The following is a 17,995-nucleotide window of genomic DNA, read 5'->3' on the forward strand; positions in this document are numbered from 1 at the left end:
ACACATCCAGTGTACAAGAATACAGTGATTGCAGGCAGATGTACACATCAATGGTTGGTCAATTAAACTTGACAGGAAACAACTATCATGTACCACATACAAACAGGCACCAAAAATCAATGTGAGCAGGCCAATACTCAATCAGCCTGAATCGTCTAATCATTCACATAACAAAGTAACAAATGTGGGCCAATGTGGGGTGTAATCAATGACAGAAGTATGTCACATATGTGACAATAGGGCTGAAAAATGCGTTGCAAAAGTGTGAGAATTGAAACAATCAGCCTGAATGAACACTGAAAAATTCTGAACAATGTTGTTGCAAGATGACAGTTCAAGGGCAACTACAGTAATGTGGCACTAAATGGCTACTGTGGGCAGAAGGGATACTGTCATACCCAAATCCAAGGCCGGTGAATGTTTTGGAGGAAGCACATGGGTGCCCCATACCACTCGGGTGCATACACCCTCACCTGGCACTCAATCAGAACCTGTCACCCACACAACATACACATGGATTGCACACACATGCATGGGCACTCACCGGACAATGCGTCGTAATCTGGTAGGTCTCCCACGCCTTGGATCTGTTCCTCTGTGACGAAGGTTCCAGCAACAGACTCATGTTCAGTGAGTTGGTTGTCCTCTTGTGGAGATCCACTGCCAGTCACCAGAGTAGAAGCATGATTTGAGGCCAGCTTGTTCTTTGCTCTGGGTTTCAGGTCATTCCACCGCTTGTAGCAATCAGCTGAGCGCTTCACAAATCCAAGGGCACTAATGATGTCCGTGATGGTCTGCCAGTGTGCCTTACGTTGACCAGGTGCGTTCTTGCACCCTGCAGTCACCACCATTTCGCGGCTATGTGCCGACACATAGGCCACTAGTGCATCAAGTTCGGCGTCATTAAAGCTAGGCTTCCTTGACGTGCCAGAGTGTGTAGTCATGTCTGGGGTCTCGGCCTGTAGTGCCAGAGCACCCTTCTTCCTCTTTTTCAAAGGTGGTGCGGATCCTGAGTGGCTTACGCCGCTCTGGTCAGTAGGGGCAGAACAGCCGGTGGACTGGGTACTAGGAGTGTGCGAATGCACAATGACCTTAGGTCTTGATGCAGGCATTGTCTGCAGGGTGATGTTGGCAGGGGCAACGTCTGTTTGATGGACCGGGACCGACACTGTCCCAGCTGGGAGACTCAGAGCTGGGGTGGATCGAGCTGCAGCTGCCCCTGCAGCCTCCCCACCCTGCCGACTTGGGGCAACAGATGACGTAGCTGCCCCAGATCCACGTGGCCTGGTGACACCAACTTGCACCGCCACACGTGGTGTAGACTTGCTGAACTGGAAGTCAGCCTGGGAGTCATCCTGTGCCGGTTCAGGTGCCACAATGGGCTGGTCCAACAAGGGCTGAGCTGGGATGGTGTCAGCTACGTTTCTCACAACCATGGAGGGGGCATGGGTGTCCCTGATTGCTCCTCCACACATGGAGGTCTAGGGGCACCTTGCAAATCCTGGCCATGTCCCCTACCGTGCCCACCATGCCCACCTTTTGGAGGTCGGCCACCTTTGCCTCCCTTACTGCTTGGTCGCCTCCTAACCATGGCACTGATGTTGTTGTGCGTATGGGAGTAGCAGTAAACAATTGCCCTGGGCAATTGGGGGTGAAAGGGGTAGGGTACGAGATGGAATTCGTACCCTTGTGCTCTAGCAAGGCTGTCTGTGACCCCTGGGGGAAGATGACGGGTCACGCAACGCACAGGCACCCCAAAAACAAAAATTAACATGCACGCAACCCCTCGTAGACCACATGCATGGAAAAATGAACCCGAACTACGCTGTGGCACCCAGAAGCACAAAAAATAAGCATACGCGTGTTACACGCAGCCTATAATGACCTCGGAAGGGATAAGTGACACACTTGTCAAGCACAGTTGGTAAATACGTGCGCGACTCAGTCTGCCTGGAAAAAGAACGTGAAAAAGACGCACATGTGCGCGTTGACAACACCCCCGCCAAAAGAAGAATTGTACGCTGTCTCAGGAGACAGAACAAAAGAAGAAGTGAACGCTGTTTGAGGGAACAGGCCCAACAAAAAAAATGAACGCTGTCGGAGGTAACAGGGAGTACGAACTTGAAACGCTGTGAAGTAATCGCGTGTGAACCGACAAGAAGTACAGAATTCACCCACTCGCTCTCCACGAAAAGCACGTGCAAGGGAATGGGGTCCTACACGTTCCTTTTAAACCGGCCCACACGTACAACGTCACTTAGGCGTGTACGCGCTAAGGCCCTTTCCTCCAATTACACGAGCTGACACTTGGACGTGCAATTTTTTCACGCGCCCTGACCACCATGCCCACGTCACGGGGAAAACGCCTGCGCCCGTAACGTCACAGACGCGCTTATGCGCTAAGGGCCTTTCCTCGAATTACACGCAGACATGCAAGATTTTCACGTGCCAAATCACTCCGTATCGAGCTGGCCACGCAACAACACACAGAAGACCACGCTCCTGCCCAAAAGGCCGAATTGCTGCCCCCCAGATCCCCGAGCACGCTCCCACCTGCCATCTGCTGCTGCCTGCCTGCTGCCCACGTGCCCTGCTATTTGCTGCCTGCACATCATCCATCTGCAGGGGTGCAGTTCTTGTGACCACCCCTGCTGGAACTGAAGACTCCCGACTGGGATACCATCACTCCACAACCCAGCCCCAGGACCCAGTTGCCCACCCACACCTGCCTCTGGGGTTGCCATGTTGGGCACACCACCATCTGGCACCACTGGCAACCTCCAGCCAGAGAGGCAGAGGGCCACCAGCTTCAGTGCCAGGGAAGTTGGTGTCCTGATAGAGCAAGTCCTGGGGCAGTATGATGCCCTCTTTGGAAGTTCTCGCGCCGACTATGAAGGACGGACCAGTATCTGGATGGACATTGTGACTGCCATCAACGAGGAGGGGGTGGCAGTCCGTGACATCAAACATATCAAGAAGCGCTGGGAGGATTCAAGTCCAGGACTCTCGACAAGGCCCGGCGCCTCTTGAAGGCAGCGTATGCCAGGGGGTGCCGGGGCCACCTGTCCGGCCACCAAATGAGGGTCCTGGAACGCATATGCCCAGCGCTCCACGTCCAGGTCCTTGACAGGCAGACCCGTCTGGAGTCGAGCGGTAAGTGTACATGCATACTGATTGGACGCTGTGCGTGTCGTTGTGTGCCAGTAGTGTGCAGATTGCACATGTGTTTTTGTAGGGCCATGAATGGATGTGTATGTACAGGGGCGTGAAGCTGACACATGCAAGTCCTCTCATGTGTGAGACACATGGATGGTGTATGTGTGGGTAAGCATGCAGGCCAAATGCAGATGTGGGAGCACACGTTTGAATTACTGTGTATGTAAGTTGGCATGGTTGTGGTGTCACACATGGAAGTTGGTTCCAGCTGCATGGATCTGCACTGTGTACATGTGCATGTGTGTGTGTATTTGACAAGTGTGCAACTGTGATGCAACATGGATGCATGTGACACTGATATGTACAAGGCTGAATGCCAGATGTGACATGGATGGCGATCTCATCACTGCGACAGTTGGTGGAGATGTACACATGCATGTAAGTGTGGTGGCGTGTGTGCATGTCTAGTGCACTCCCTCTGTTTCATGGGATGTCAGGCTCACCTTCGGCTGCTCATGCTGTTGTATGTTTATGGATGGTGCTGCCTGGTGCGATATTGCTGTGGAATTGCTCATGTGTGTGAGTTGAAATGACATGTGTGTTGGGGATTGTGATGCCATGTCTGAAGTTTGACACTGCCCCTCATGTGCAACTGTCATGTGTGTATCAGTCCATTGTACAGTGCCCTGATGCCTGTGTCCTATCTCTCCCTATCTGCAGCGTCAACTGATGAAGAGGGTGGAGAGGGTGCTGTGGAGCAAGGCGGCAGGGATCGCACCGCCAGCCGGAGATGCAAGGCCCGGCTCCCCTCCCAGGTTGTCATCTCGTCAGGGAGTGAGGAGTCATCCAGGTTGGTGGGGGGTTTGGTGGAGGAGGAGGCCGTGGAAGGGACAGACACAGGGTCTGGAGGTGGGGATTCAACTGGTGCTAGTGGTGCAGTGCAGAGGCAGGGACTGGAGGCACCACAGGCCGCCGCGGAGGTGTCTGTGTGTAATCCTATCCCTGATCCTGTGACTGCATCATCCTGCTCCAGCAGGGATGCCTACATTCAGATCCGTTTTCAGGGAGTGGATCCGCTTACAACAACCGGCCTTCCTCTCCCTGCGGACGTGGCTATCCGGGACCGGGTTGAGTCTGTCCTGAGTGGGATGGCGTTGCGTCAACGGGGCATGCGAGGTGACCTGCAGTGTTTTCGTGAGGACACTACACGTCATCTCGAATGCCTCGTTGACCGCGTTGACCTACTGGGACGGGTCACCAGGGCCGGATTCCTCCGTTTGCTGGACCTTGTTCCGACCCCCCTCCTCACCTGAACCCCCTATGCGCCAATCGTCCTCCATGCCATCTTCCCACCCATGTATCACCTGGGTACCCTGTGGAGCTGCCTCTGACCCTGCGGCCAGGCTGGTGGAGGACACATCCCTGCCACAGTCGGGAGTCGGACGTCCAGCAGGGGTGGCCACCTCAACAACTGCACCCCCAGCCAGAGGAGGACGTGCAGGCAGCAAGAGCCAGGGCACAGGCACAGGCACAGCAGCAACAAGGTGGGAGCCATGATGGCTCGGGGCCTTCAACATCGGAGGGGCAGGCATCGGCCAGAGGGCAGGAGGACCCAGGATTGGAAGTGTCGTCCGTGTGGCAGCGGTTGGGCCAGGCCATAGATGCCGAGCGGCAGCGGGCGGAAGAGGCACGGCTCACAATGGTCGGGGCGGAGAACTCCATGCGGAGGGCTCTGAGGCGGGCCGAGTGCCTCGAGGCAATTCGCAGGGAGTTGGAGGTCCACATGTCATCGTCCCTGCGAACCCTTGGGGCATGGAAGAGGACCGCCTCCGGGACATCGAGCAGGAGTTCGATGATGCCCTAACCCAGGAAATCGGGAAGTGAACCGTCAGACTAGTCCGCTGCCATTGTAAATAGTTTTTAGATTTAGGTTTCCTTTTCCTTTTCCTTTGATTTGTGGTGAATGAACTATGCCACACACATTTGTACATAGTTTTTTTTATTAGGTAGTTTCTTAGGTAGGTTTCATTTCTTTCGTTGGGCTCATGGACCCTTGACAATGGATTGTACATAGTTGGACAATGGATTATTATGAACTTTTTATTTTGTTTTCACCATGGATCAATGGATATTTCTTTCTACGTTTCCTTTGGATTTGCGTTGGTGGAGGGAGAGTTTGGACTATTTTTCTTTCGGATTTCTTTGGATTGGTTATACTTTTCATTTACTCATCTTTTGCACATGCTTTTCATTTCATGTTTGCTATTTTGTTCTGCTTTCATTTCATTGCTTTATTTTTGTACATTATGAAAATGTATTTTTTAGTTCCATGTGTGAGATTCGCTCATTGGGTTAATGCATGTGAAAATGTGGGTTTACACAATCAATGCCAACCAGTGTGTGTGTGTGACGGACATGTGTTGATGTACATAGTTGACTTTTGGTTTGTGTCTTGAGATAGGCATGTCAGTGTGGGGTGGATTGGGAAATCATTGCGTCTCAAGAATGGGGTGGCGTGCTATGGTATTTTGGTGTAGAAGTGGGCCATGATTGTGCATCTTTATTTCATGTAGGGGGGGACATGAGTGGGGGCCTGCTGGCAGGTTCCCCTCACTGCTGGGGGGTGGGGGTGCAGGGGGACATGAGTGGGTGCCTGCTGGCAGGTGCCCCTCACTGCTGGGGGGGGGGGGTGGGGGTGCTGGGGGACATGAGTTGGTGATCATATTGCAACGTGACATGTGGCTTGGCTGGGGGGCATGCCCACGGTGGATGGGCTGCCTGCGGGACATGACCAGGGGTGCAAGGTAGTCTCCTGTGTTGTGGGCTGCCTGCAGGGGCCGTGGAGGGGGTAGAGGGGACACCTGGGAGGACCCACACTGCCAATTCACGTGACTCCCCGCGCACCACACTGTATACACGTATCCCGCTCTGACAGCGCAATCGCATGTGAAACTTCCCGCGCACCCCAGAAATACACGTACCCCGCTCGCACTGGGCCAATCGCGTGTGAAAGGTCCCGCGAACCCCGGTAATACACATACCCTGCTCGCACAGGGCCAATCGCGTGTGGAACTTCCCGCGAACCCCAGTAATACACATACCCCGCTGGCACAGGGCCAATCGCCTGTGAAACTCCCCGCGCCGGGGTGTACATGTATTCGGAGAGGTGCACGGGGAGTTTTACAGGTGTTTTCGTGGTTGGGGGCCTGTGCGCCATGTATGGGATTTGTGCGCTGTGCATGGCGCACGGGGAGGGGTTGGGGGCGTAACTGACGCTGCTGCAGGGTCGCTGCGCCACTCTGCGCTACGGCTGGGTTTGGATGTTAAAATCGATTAATACGCTGTGTGCGGAAATGGATTTTAGCGCACGCAGCTGTCGGGCGCGCACCATGTGCGCCAGCCGCGTATGCCACTTGTGCGCTGGATTCTATTAATTACCCCCTTAGCCTATGTGGAGTGTAGATCTTTTCCTCACGCTGCACCTCGGCTGTGGAATATGCTTCCGCTAGATGTGTGGCCATGCATTAATGTGCAACTTTTTAAGTGTAGATTGAAAACACATCCTTTTGAATAAACGCTCACCTATCGTTTGACCCTGTGCCCCCTGACGCTGAATGTATCCCCTCTGCCGTCTGTTTCTTTGCGGTAAACTACTTGTTTCTGTTTGTCTGTTCACGGGGTGCACTATTATGCCTCCGGGCGTGTCTGCCAGTGTGTTACAAATAAAAATAAATAAATACTATAACCTGCATTAATTGACTGCAAGCATATTATCATGCCACACCTATGAAAAGGCTGAAAGAAATATAATTTAAGAAACCTTTTGTCCCACCTATGCAACCTGGTAACTTTAGAACACATCAGTCTAATGGGACATGGAATTGACATTCCCTGGACTGTTTGGATACAGCCCAAGTGCTGGCATACCAGTTCTTAAATGCCATCAGAGTGCTAAGCAGCTTTGCTTCCCTCGTAGATCTGACCATGAAGTGCCAGCTATGCGTCAGAGCTAAAATGATTTAAAATGCTAACTCTGCCGTGCTTATTGATTTTCGGCCCCACAGTGTGAAAGGCAAGTCTAATGCTTCTAAGCCCTTGCTCGGGTAGTAAGGAATATTGAGAGTGCAATAACCCTTTGAAGACATTTTAGAAATGTAGTGCTGCAAGAGAATCTCGTCCAGAAAACATAATACATGAGATGTAATTGATTTTGCATTTATTTTCATTTTCTCGTTTGCTGTGTTAAAATACTCTACTCTCTGCCCTCTGCAACTCGGAACAGGACTGTGAGACTTGTCCTTGGCCTCAACCCCAGGGATCGTATCTTTCCAGGACTGAAATATCTGCACTGCCTCCCAGTGGCTGCGAGGATTAAGTTCAAAACCCTCTGCATTGTCCACAAGGTCTTCTGTGGCCTGGGGCCGCAATACCTTCAACTCTTCCTAAATACCTTCCTTCTCGAGCTCTTCGCTCATCCACCTCCAACTCCATCAGGGTCAGTCGCTTCTCCAAGCAACAAGTTGGTGGTAGATCTCTCTCTTTGGCAGGGGCCTCCCTATGGAGCAGCCTTCCTGCCTCCTTGAAACTTGAGAACCATCTCCGGTTCCGGAAGCACCTCAAAACCTTCCTCTTTGCTTCTGCTTTCTCTCCCCCTCTCCCCTGCTGAATTCCTGGCTGAAACTGCACTGGTTACTTGGCCACCCTTTCTGATCTCGGGCCCAGGCCCCACCAGTTGCACACCTGCACTGCCTCCCTGGCAACCCCTGCACCTGGGGACTGTTTCTGTATCCCTACAGTCCCCCTACCAGCACTTTGTCTGCACTTACCTTGCACTTGCCACCAGCTGGCCGTTTTTATGTATCTTATTTATTCTACTATCCCATGTACTGCACTTTCCCCTCTCACTTCCCCCACGCACTTTTCCATTTTCCATTTCCCCATTCCCATGCACGTGCACGATCCTAATGACACCTGGCCTAGTAAAGATCGCTGTCTGTCTTCCCCTTGTTCCCCCTCCCTTGCCTCGTCGCGCCTTGAAACACTTGTGTATAGGCGTGTTATAAATGCCATATATCATATGATATATGATTATATTTCTTTTTTCTTCTTATTCAGGGCTTGCGGTGCTGAAGCATGTACTAACACCTCGTGTGAAGGCTACCCATGTTGCTGTTGATGCCATGCAGGATTACCTAGCTGCAATCTATGATGTCACTGTAGCATATGAAGGTACAGTGAACCCAGAGGGGCATAGAAAAGAAGCACCATCGATGACTGGTAAGATTGTAATTTCTTTGTTGCGATTGAGTACATACATTAAAGTCACTGTCTAAACAGACATCTGTAAATCATTCATACAAATGGAGATAATGTATCCCTAGGGGTAACAATTTCATGTTGCAAACTACCAGCTAGGAATAAGTCATAGGCCTGTGTCATGAATTCCAGTTCTTTATATGCACACAACAGACCATTTCTTACTTGCCAATAGTGAAGTATCATTCGACAATGGCTAGTTGCAGGTGTTAATTTCGGGCTCAGGTCTATGTAAACGCCTTCCATTACATGTGAGTTTTTCTTTAGTTCATTTTTATTTTACAAGAGGTTTGTGATCACAAAAAATAAATGACTAGTTGTCCCTTTAAGCAATGCATTAGCCGAGCAAATGCCATCACAGAAAAGGCGTCGAACAGCACTCTGCATTCAAATCTAAATATACAAAGTTCAAGGATGTTCCAAAACCGTGTCCTTGAACTTGCCCGCTGTGCCGGCAGAAGAAATCGGGTGACCATGCGCAGTGCAGTGAGAGTGAGACACTGCAGGCGAGTTTCTTATTAGATACAGAACACTGCAAAGCCATGAAGCGCAAGGAACAATAATTCAAGGTGGTGGCACCATCAATCACTGTGCAGCCTTGGAAATTCCAGTGAGAGAAATCCGATAATCGGCAGAGAGGATCGATACCACAGATTCAAAAAGCCTTTGGAAGATACTAAACAAACACCAACCCTAAACCCTGAGAGACCATGTTAACTGCCCCAATCAATCCCAATGGCCAACCCAATAAATGAAGCCCACTGGGCAAGTCCAGTGCAAAGGGCAGCTGAGTAGACTCCACTGGAAACCTGAAACAGGACGGATTTTTCCCCACGATTTCCTAATGGAGCAGGTAGTCTGCCAGTTGGCACAAGGTGCTAACTTTGCTGAAGAAATTGCATACTACCTGGACCCTATATGAAGGTGCGAAGCGGTCTGAGGTCTAGGAAGGACCAAATCTCGGAATGCTGATACCAAGTTGTGGTGAGATCTAAAGCATTAACTGCTATGAAATCTGTTCATGGTGATACCTACACCTGTGGATGCTGAGAACCAGGTTAGTGGTGGTAAACAAGTGACCTGATCTGTGAATGCTGAAACCCTGAGGTCTTTGTAAGACCTACCTTGAACCCTAAAGTCTAGAAGAGACCTATCTGCTCAATTGAAATATCAAAGGTTTGGAGAGTAATCCAGCAGTGCAACAAGGAGACATGACCACAAGGCCAGTGCAAACTGGCGCATACAGGGGCTACAATGCAATATAAAGGTAGGGCAGAGACCTGGGAGAGGTCTAGAGGAGCCTGAAAGCAGGAAAACCAACAGAGATTCCAGGCTCTGAATAAAACCCTGGAAAAGACTTTCCAGTAAAACCTTTCTTTTTTTTAAATTTAAGATTCGGGATGAACTTTTTAGATCAGAATTTATGAACTCGCTTATTGGCCAAGAATTAGAATATTTTTTTGTTTAGCTTAGAGTTTAACCTGGAGGCTGAGCATTTGTTAATTTTGGACATGGAACTATCTGTTTGCGTCATTAAACTTTGTCAAGTTGGGGATCCATGGATGCCCCAGTACTTTCAATACTGAGATTGAAATGTATGATTGGAGCTACTACTATGGAGGTGCTGGACCTCTGAATAATACCCCATTTTATGTTGTTCATTACCTGGTGGTGCACTAGGGAATTCATCTTTTCTAGAGCTTACCTTGGTTTCTGTGGGCATTTGGTCCAACCCCTTCCCTAACAAACACATAAATAAACTACTTATTTGAACCGCAACTTTCTTATTTCATGTGTGTCATTGCCTGACCGCCAGTCCCCCAAGAATGCCATCATACATCTAGGTCTCCATAGGTAAGGCATAGGCTAATTGGCTCCAGCTGTTGCAGGTCTGCTGTATCAAACATTAAGAAGGCCCAGTGGATCAGATGAAAGTCCTACCTTCACAACTTGACCCTGCTCCACTTCCCTGCTTGATGGTGGCTTACATGCCAATGTACTCTGCTTGGCTGCCTGTTAGGCAGAAACCTGTGCAGTTCCCTCTGCGACCACTGCAAAAGATTTAGGACTACAGGTGTTTGGCAGTAAACCCACTTGGTAGCAGTCTGTACCACACAGATTCACTTGGTAGCTGTGGCTGAGCAGTCAGACTTCCCTCAAGAAGAGTTAGGCAGTATACAGAGTATTCACAATAGGTCAAGAGAACACAATAGAACAAGTAAACACTGACCAGGGCTTGGTGTAAAAGAGATAGAATTATTTATTTAAAACCACATCTAGAAAAACACATAGGCACTAATAGTAAGCAATTCAAAAACACGGTCACTAAAATATATACACTCCCTTAAAAGAATATTAGACGAGTCTTAAGTAAAGCCCCCCTTATTTTCAGACAGCGGTGAGCGCTTAACGTAGATGGCACTCTAATAATTAGTTTTAAAAAGGGAGAGAAAAGCAGAGAATAAATCGAAACAGATCCCAACACTTTTTCACGAACACAACAAGAGAGGAAGGCAAAGTAACACCGTGAATTCAGAGTCAGTAGGCCGGATCCACTTTAAGAGGATCGAAACTAAATGTGTCCAAGGTCACACGGTTGCAGTGCACAAAAGTCTTGTAACGGTTCAAAAAGGAGTTGGACCAAAGAAAGGGACCAGTTAGAGGGTCAAGGCGGCCAGCCCAGTCCAGAAGGTTAAGTGCTTATTATTACCTTTTAGCAATCTTTAGAAAGGGAGGCTTGGCGGACACGGTACCTTAAAGTGGTGAGAACACTCCAGCGGGGGCAGTTGTTCCTGACAGCGGATGCAAGTCGGTACTTCATCCGGGGGAAGAGAGGATCTCGTCGGGGAGGAAAACAGGAGTCCGTTGCACTGCCAGGGAAGACACCAGCCACAGAATTTCTCAGGTACAAGGAGCGGTCCGTTGATTCGCGGTTCAGTGGTAAGTGGCTATCCGGCTGCCGGGGTGCTTGGCACGGGCAGTTCGACCACACACCGGTCTGGGGTGCGAAGAAAAGAAGGTAAACTGGTTGTGCCCACCAGTCAGGGGAAGAAGCCTCTCCAGCCGGGAGATCTTCTCTGTCGTCGGGAAGTGGTGAGTCGGTTCCGCAGGGCTTCACCGGTGGTGTCGTCGTGGTAGGTCGGCTCGGCTTCTCCCTCGTCGGGTTCTCAGGTCCTGTGGCGAAAGCCCTGCTTTTATGCAGCATATCCCCATTCACTCAGCCTAGCTGTCAATCAAACATGCTAAGTGGTGAGCCGGCCGGCTCACCACTTGGGCCAATCACACAAGAGTGCGACTTGAGTTACCAAGGTAACGCAGTCCAGGGTGCCTAAACCCCCTCCCACACCCCCTGTGGTACCCAGACAGAGTGGTACCACTTTTGGAGGCTTCTGTGGAGAAGCCCGCCAAAAAGTGGAACAAAGGGCTCGACTTGGGTTGGAGTCACAGAAGAGAACACAAACGCCATTTTAGAATCGAGTCCTGGCAAAAAATACCAACCGGCGAATTAATATTAATTAAATAAACCGGCGGTATGGTCGAGGCTATAAGAATTAAATAATTAAAGTTGGTAGCCTCGAACAATGGGAAAATCCCATAGGGAAATATTTGCGGTCGAATATAAAAAGTAGTTTCCACTGCCACCAGCCAAAACTCGATCAGGGGGGACCGAGACGTGCCCCCTCGACTAACAGACCCCGGGGCAATCGAATTGCCTCGACCAGTACGTCCACAATATGATGGTTTGTACGGGTTTCTGTTAATCATTTGGGACTAGTAAAGCCAATGGTGACTTTACATGCCCTGGTAGACAGACAGTAGTCAGTCCCAGGGTATGGAGTCTATGGTGGGGTGTCACTGCACATGAGACCCTATGGAGTAAAGGACCCCATAGCCCATACAACACATTAACAGTCAAAGGAACACCATAAATCATGTCCAAGAGTGGGAGAAAAAGAGTCTCACTCTTGGCAGGAGAAAAAACAAACTCCAGAAATCCAGCAAAGCTGCTGCGGGACTCACTAGGTTAGGAAATTCAGCCTAACGAGAGAATTCTCCCTAAAACTGCCATTGCTGTAGCTTTTGCGGTTTGACTCAATTTGGTCATTTATTATTTATTTTTTGTATATATCCTTATTACTAGATCAAGTGGCTTCATGGGAAAGGGTGATTTACTAGAGTGTGAGGTAAAACGGAACTATCACGCAGCCGGGTTGTATGCGGTAGTGCAGTATACATTCTCAGTACAGAAAAATAAATTTGTGTGACGAGGATAGGATATAAAAATGCATACATATAACAGATACAGTTATGTTATGTCTTTATTGATAAAGTGCTGAGAACCGATCAGCCTTAAAGCCTCAAGGAAGAGCGAGATACATTGCTCAGAAAAGTAGATTAAAAGGCTGCAAAGCACGAACAAAGATGCAAATGATAGAGATGGTGTTTGTAATTGTCCTCTAAATTTGGTAAGGTCAAGTTGAGATCTTATCTCTAAAGGAAGATTATTCTATATGGATGGCCGTTGCCCAGAAAAGGTTGTGCCCCTCTGACAATTTCAAATTAAATCTGGGGTTTCTCAATAGTTGTGCCTCAGTGTTTTACAAGGATTATAGGGTAAGATTCTTGTTTTCAAATAGGAGAGTGAAGGCATTTATGAATGCGTTAACTAAGGCATTTACACATTATAAATGCCACTTTTAAAATAAGTTGAGCTTCATCTGAGAGCTATTGAAGCCTTGTAGCACTGAACTAATGATATGAAAAAGAGGGGTACATCGGCTACCATTTTAGTGATCTGATTCTTGTAGCACCAACAGCCTTTGAATTATATTTTTAGTTAGCCGATAGAGGTGTTTCAAAAATATATTATGGCTCCTGTAATGGCTGTGGCAATGTGGCCTAGGTGAATCTCAGAGAGAAAGAGGTGGATCTTTCAGAGAATATATATATTTCTGAGGCTTGTGGAATCTTCTTAGATCACATGCTGTGCATAGGCTGATATCTAGTGGAAGCCACGGAGTATGTTTGTTTTTCGAAACTCGAAAATGGGCGTCGACCTAGGGCGTACCAGTAATACTATCCCTAGTGTGACGTCTACTGTACCCATGATCCCTCACGCGTGTAAGACCCTCGGATTGTTTTTTCCCACCATACTTGCTGGAAGCATAGTTCCCTCGCTTTCAGCCATTTGTCATTAATTATTCAAAATGTCCCTGTTTCTCTTATCCCACGTCGAGACTCCGAAGATCGACGCTGATACTGAAGAACGAACAGCTGTCGAGACTGCACAAAGGACTTTGGGCCTCGGAAGGCCTTTGGCCTCGGCCCTGCAAGTAGGGAGAGTGGGGGGTGGACATACTCACACTTGTTTATTTCCTACATACACTCGCCCGCTGCCATATATTAACATATGGAGAGTACTTCATTTCAATTCTGCCCCAAGTGCAACCGGAAGTTCCCTTGGGTAGATAAGCATAACAACTGTAATCTCTGTTTGCCTAGGGACCACCCCGAAGCCAATTGCACAGCGTGTAAGCTCTTTAAAGCTAAAACACTTAAGGACCACTCCACCAAACGTTGGGCCCATTACGCCAGGCAACTCGAGGCCATGGACACTTTGGGTTCCTTCAGTGATGGCAGCAACGCCACCATTTCGGACAGCGAGGGCACTGGAGTGTCGTTAGACACTCAAGCACGAGCCCCTGACCTCGGAGGACTGTCCGGCGGGGCAGTTATGGGGACCACAGCCGGCGGCATGAGTGCTACCCATACACCTACATCTAAAAACCCTCCCGAGACTCGACACGTGTGTCAATCGATCGGCAGAAACAGGCACAAAGAGAGCGGTCTGCAGAATCGGTGTCCTCTGGGCGTCCCAGGTCTCGATCGTCTCATGACACACAGCAACCGACTACGATTGCTAAGGGTGCCACGCTTCCTAAAGTCACAGAGGTATGGGCGTCAGAAGACGAATCCGACCTCAACCACCAAGCAGCACGTTCAAAGTCGACTCCGGCAATGACGTCCCCCCTCTAAATCTCTAGACCCTACGGAACCCACCTCCGAATCTCGACCCCAGGCGTCGAAAGATTCAGGGAAGACCAAGGAGTCAGGGAAACAGGCCTCCCCACATGTTAAGGGGGACAAACAGCAGAAAAAACCATCTGAACACCAGGTTCAGAAGGTAAAACTTAGATCTTCTGAAAAAACCAAGACCCCTGTCCCTGTCACTAGGACTAAGGTTTTCCCTCCCACTCCAGAGGATATGGGAATGGAAGATGAACCTCAACAAGAGGTGGTCATTCCCAGTTCCAAGGAATGGAGCTCTGAAGACATCGACCGAGTGATGAGGAGAGTGTCTTTTTTGGCAAACTTTTACAAGAAGAATCCTGATCACTTTTTGAGCTATCCGAATACCCCTACTACCTCTACTCCTTCTGGATCCAAAGACCCTCAGCCTCCTAGTAAGGGACCTTGCGCTGAGACTCCAGCTCAGGACCCGATTTCAGACCCATTCACTATTCAACCTTATCTTCAGTATAATGAAGATCCAGACATACAGATACTGGACGACCAGGCAGGGGTCGAATATTATGGGGACGATGAGTTCCAGGATGAGGAGGAGGAAGACGAGGCAGAGGCCTATATTCTCAACTCCCCTATTCCCAAGGACCCACCTGTGAATGACTCACCTGTGGATAATCGGCCATTATGAATGAGGTCTTAGCTAAAGCAGCAGAGCACTTTCAGATAGACACTCAAGGGGCTCAAGAAGAGAGGGACTTTGCAGAGGAAATTATGCCGCCCCCTCTGACCCAATTTATATAAGGGGCAGCTTAAACCCGACTCATTGGTGGTCATAACCACCAGAAAAAGTGCGGGTACACCTTTAGCATCCTCGGAAGCTCCCCCAGACAAGGAGAGCGAAAGGATATATGGGCTAGGAAGGAAAGTGGCTTCTTGCTAATACCACCACTCTGCTGGCAAGTTACAATTGTCTCAATGGGAGCAGGTAGCTGCCCTCATTGCCTCCGCACTTGAACCTCTAAAGGGCCAGTTGGCCCAGATTGCGTGAGAAGGGAGATCGGTGTCTGGATGCATTCTCAAGGGGACTTTTGACGCGGCGGACAATGCAAGCCGGCTCATCGAAGAGAGCACAGTCATCAAGAGACACGCTTGGCTAAGGCAGTCGGGGTTCAAACCCGAGACCCAAGCCACTCTAATCGACATGCCGGTGGAACCAAATGTCTTGTTTGGGAAAGCGGTGGAAGAGGCACTCAAAACAGCCAAAGACGAATATGAGACCCTTAAGTCCCTTGGACAGCTAACCAATAAACCCACGAACCAACGAGGGAACAATAATTTTCGTCGCTCCCGCGGCCAAAATTCCCAGAGAGGGTCAAATTACTCTCAAGGGCAAGGAATATCGTGGGGAGGCAACCAACAGGCTACCCAGAATTTCGCCAGAGGTCAGAGAAGGGGCCGTGGTAGAGGGAGAGGCAGCCCAGGTAGAGGTGGTATGCCTCCCAACAAACAGTGACACTCCACTCAGGGTCCCTTCCCATGCATCCCCAGCTTCCCCCACGCATGGGAAGGGATTACATCGGACAGATGGGTGCTGTCCACAGTGTCTGCGGGACACTGTATCGAACTGTTGGAGCGCCCCCGCGACCATCCTCCAAGACAGAAAATACTCTCCTTGGAGCACCAAAGAATCCTCCTCGAGGAGATGGTCATTCTTTTAGCAAAGGAAGCGATAGAACTCGTTCCGGGCAACCAGGTAAACAAGGGTATTCCACTTACTTCCTTGTGCCAAAAAAAGATCTACAATGCGCCCAGTATTAGACGTACGCCCTGCAAACAAATGTCAAGCCTTTAAAATTTTGCATGACTACCCTCCAAGAAGTCATTCCCCTACTAAGAAAAGGAGATTACATGCCAACATTGGACATGAAAGATGCCTATTTTCATATTTCCTTGTTCGCAGTACACAGAAGATTCTTGCGCTTCAAGGTGGACAGTCAGCACTACCAGTTCAAGGTGCTGCCCTTCGGTATAGCCTCGGCTCCAAGGGTATTCACCAAGGTACTGGCGGTGGTGGCAGCGCACCTACGTAGGGAGGCAATCCCAGTGTACCCTTACCTGGACGACTGGCTCATCACGGGGGAGACCCCAGTAATTTGCAGATCCAACATCCAAAGAACGATCGACCTCCAGTTCGAATTGGTCTTCTCAATCAACAAGAAGAAATCAATCCTGGTGCCAAGCACCTCCAAACAGTTCCTAGGAGCTGTCCTAAACATTCAACAGGGATTGGCCTTTCCATTAGAGGAAAGAATTCGGAACCTACTACTGCAAATTCCTCAATATCAGTCCGGTTGTCCGATAAGGGTTCGCAAAGAGATGTGTTTGCTAGGCATGATGGCGTCATGTATTTACCTGGTTCCCCATGCGCGCCTGCGCATGCGTCCCATGCAGGAATGGTTGGCGAAACAGTGGTCTCAGGCAAGTGGTCAGTGGGACGATCTAGTGACGTTTCGCCAATACTAGTACAGAGTCTTCGCTGGTGAACAAGAGAGAATCGTTCCAAGGGAAAACCCTTTTACGATCCAGAAATACAGGCTGTAGTCACTACAGACGCGTCCCTGTCAGGATGGGGAGCACACCTCTTCACCACACAGCTCGGGGCCTCTGGTCTCACACAGTGACCAAGAATCACATCAACCTGCTAGAGCTTCTGGCAGTCTTCAGAGCGCTTCGAGCGTTCGAACCCCACCTATCGAACCTGTCAGTACAGATCCTAACAGACAGTACGACCGCAATGTTTTACATAAACAAACAGGGGGGCACTCGTTCCCAAAATCTGTCCAGGCATGCCCAGAAATCATCTCAACATGTTCCAGGGGATCTCAATTCACTAGCGGACACTTTGAGCAGAGACCCCCTCCCAGAAGAACACGAATAGTGTCTACACAAAGAAGTCGTAGGAGACCTCTTCTGACAGTGGGGTTTCCCCACTATAGACCTATTTGCCACAAGTGAAAACCGACAATGCCCAGGATTCGCATCCAGGTTCCCCCAGCCAGGCTCCATGGGGAACGCTCTATGGATGAACTGGTCGGGGATGTTTCCCTATGCTTTTCCACCAACCCCTCTGATGAGGAAGGTGGTCAACAAGATGCACAGGGAATCAAAGACACTCATCTTAGTTGCCCCCATGTGGACGAGACAACCGTGGTTCCCGCACCTGCGCAAACAGGCAGTGTGCGAACCCATCAGACTCCCATGCTGGCACAACCTACTATCTCAGCACGAAGGACAAAGCGTGCATCCTCAATTCAGCTCGATGAACTTGGCAGCATGGCTCCTGAAGTCCTAGAGTTTGGCCGTCTCAATCTACCACAGAGATGCATGGATATCTTAAAAGAATCAAGGAAACCAAACACAAGACACTGTTACTTTGATAAGTGGAAAATATTCGTTATTTGGTTCCAGAATAAACAAATCAACCCAGTTGATTGCA

General features: G+C 49.6%; 1 protein-coding gene across 1 annotated transcript in view; it reads left to right on the forward strand.

Moving 5' to 3' along the window:
• AGPAT5 (1-acylglycerol-3-phosphate O-acyltransferase 5) overlaps positions 1-17,995 on the forward strand; it is a 1,254,587-nt gene that overhangs the window by 920,150 nt on the left and 316,442 nt on the right. Inside the window, exon 6 of the mRNA XM_069606103.1 lies at positions 8,272-8,433. Within this exon, the coding sequence (XP_069462204.1) occupies positions 8,272-8,433 (162 nt within the window). The remainder of the gene's footprint in view (positions 1-8,271; positions 8,434-17,995) is intronic.

This window comes from Ambystoma mexicanum, chromosome 4p (genome assembly GCF_040938575.1).
Source record: "Ambystoma mexicanum isolate Mex_15411 chromosome 4p, UKY_AmexF1_1, whole genome shotgun sequence".
NCBI lineage: Eukaryota > Metazoa > Chordata > Amphibia > Caudata > Ambystomatidae > Ambystoma > Ambystoma mexicanum.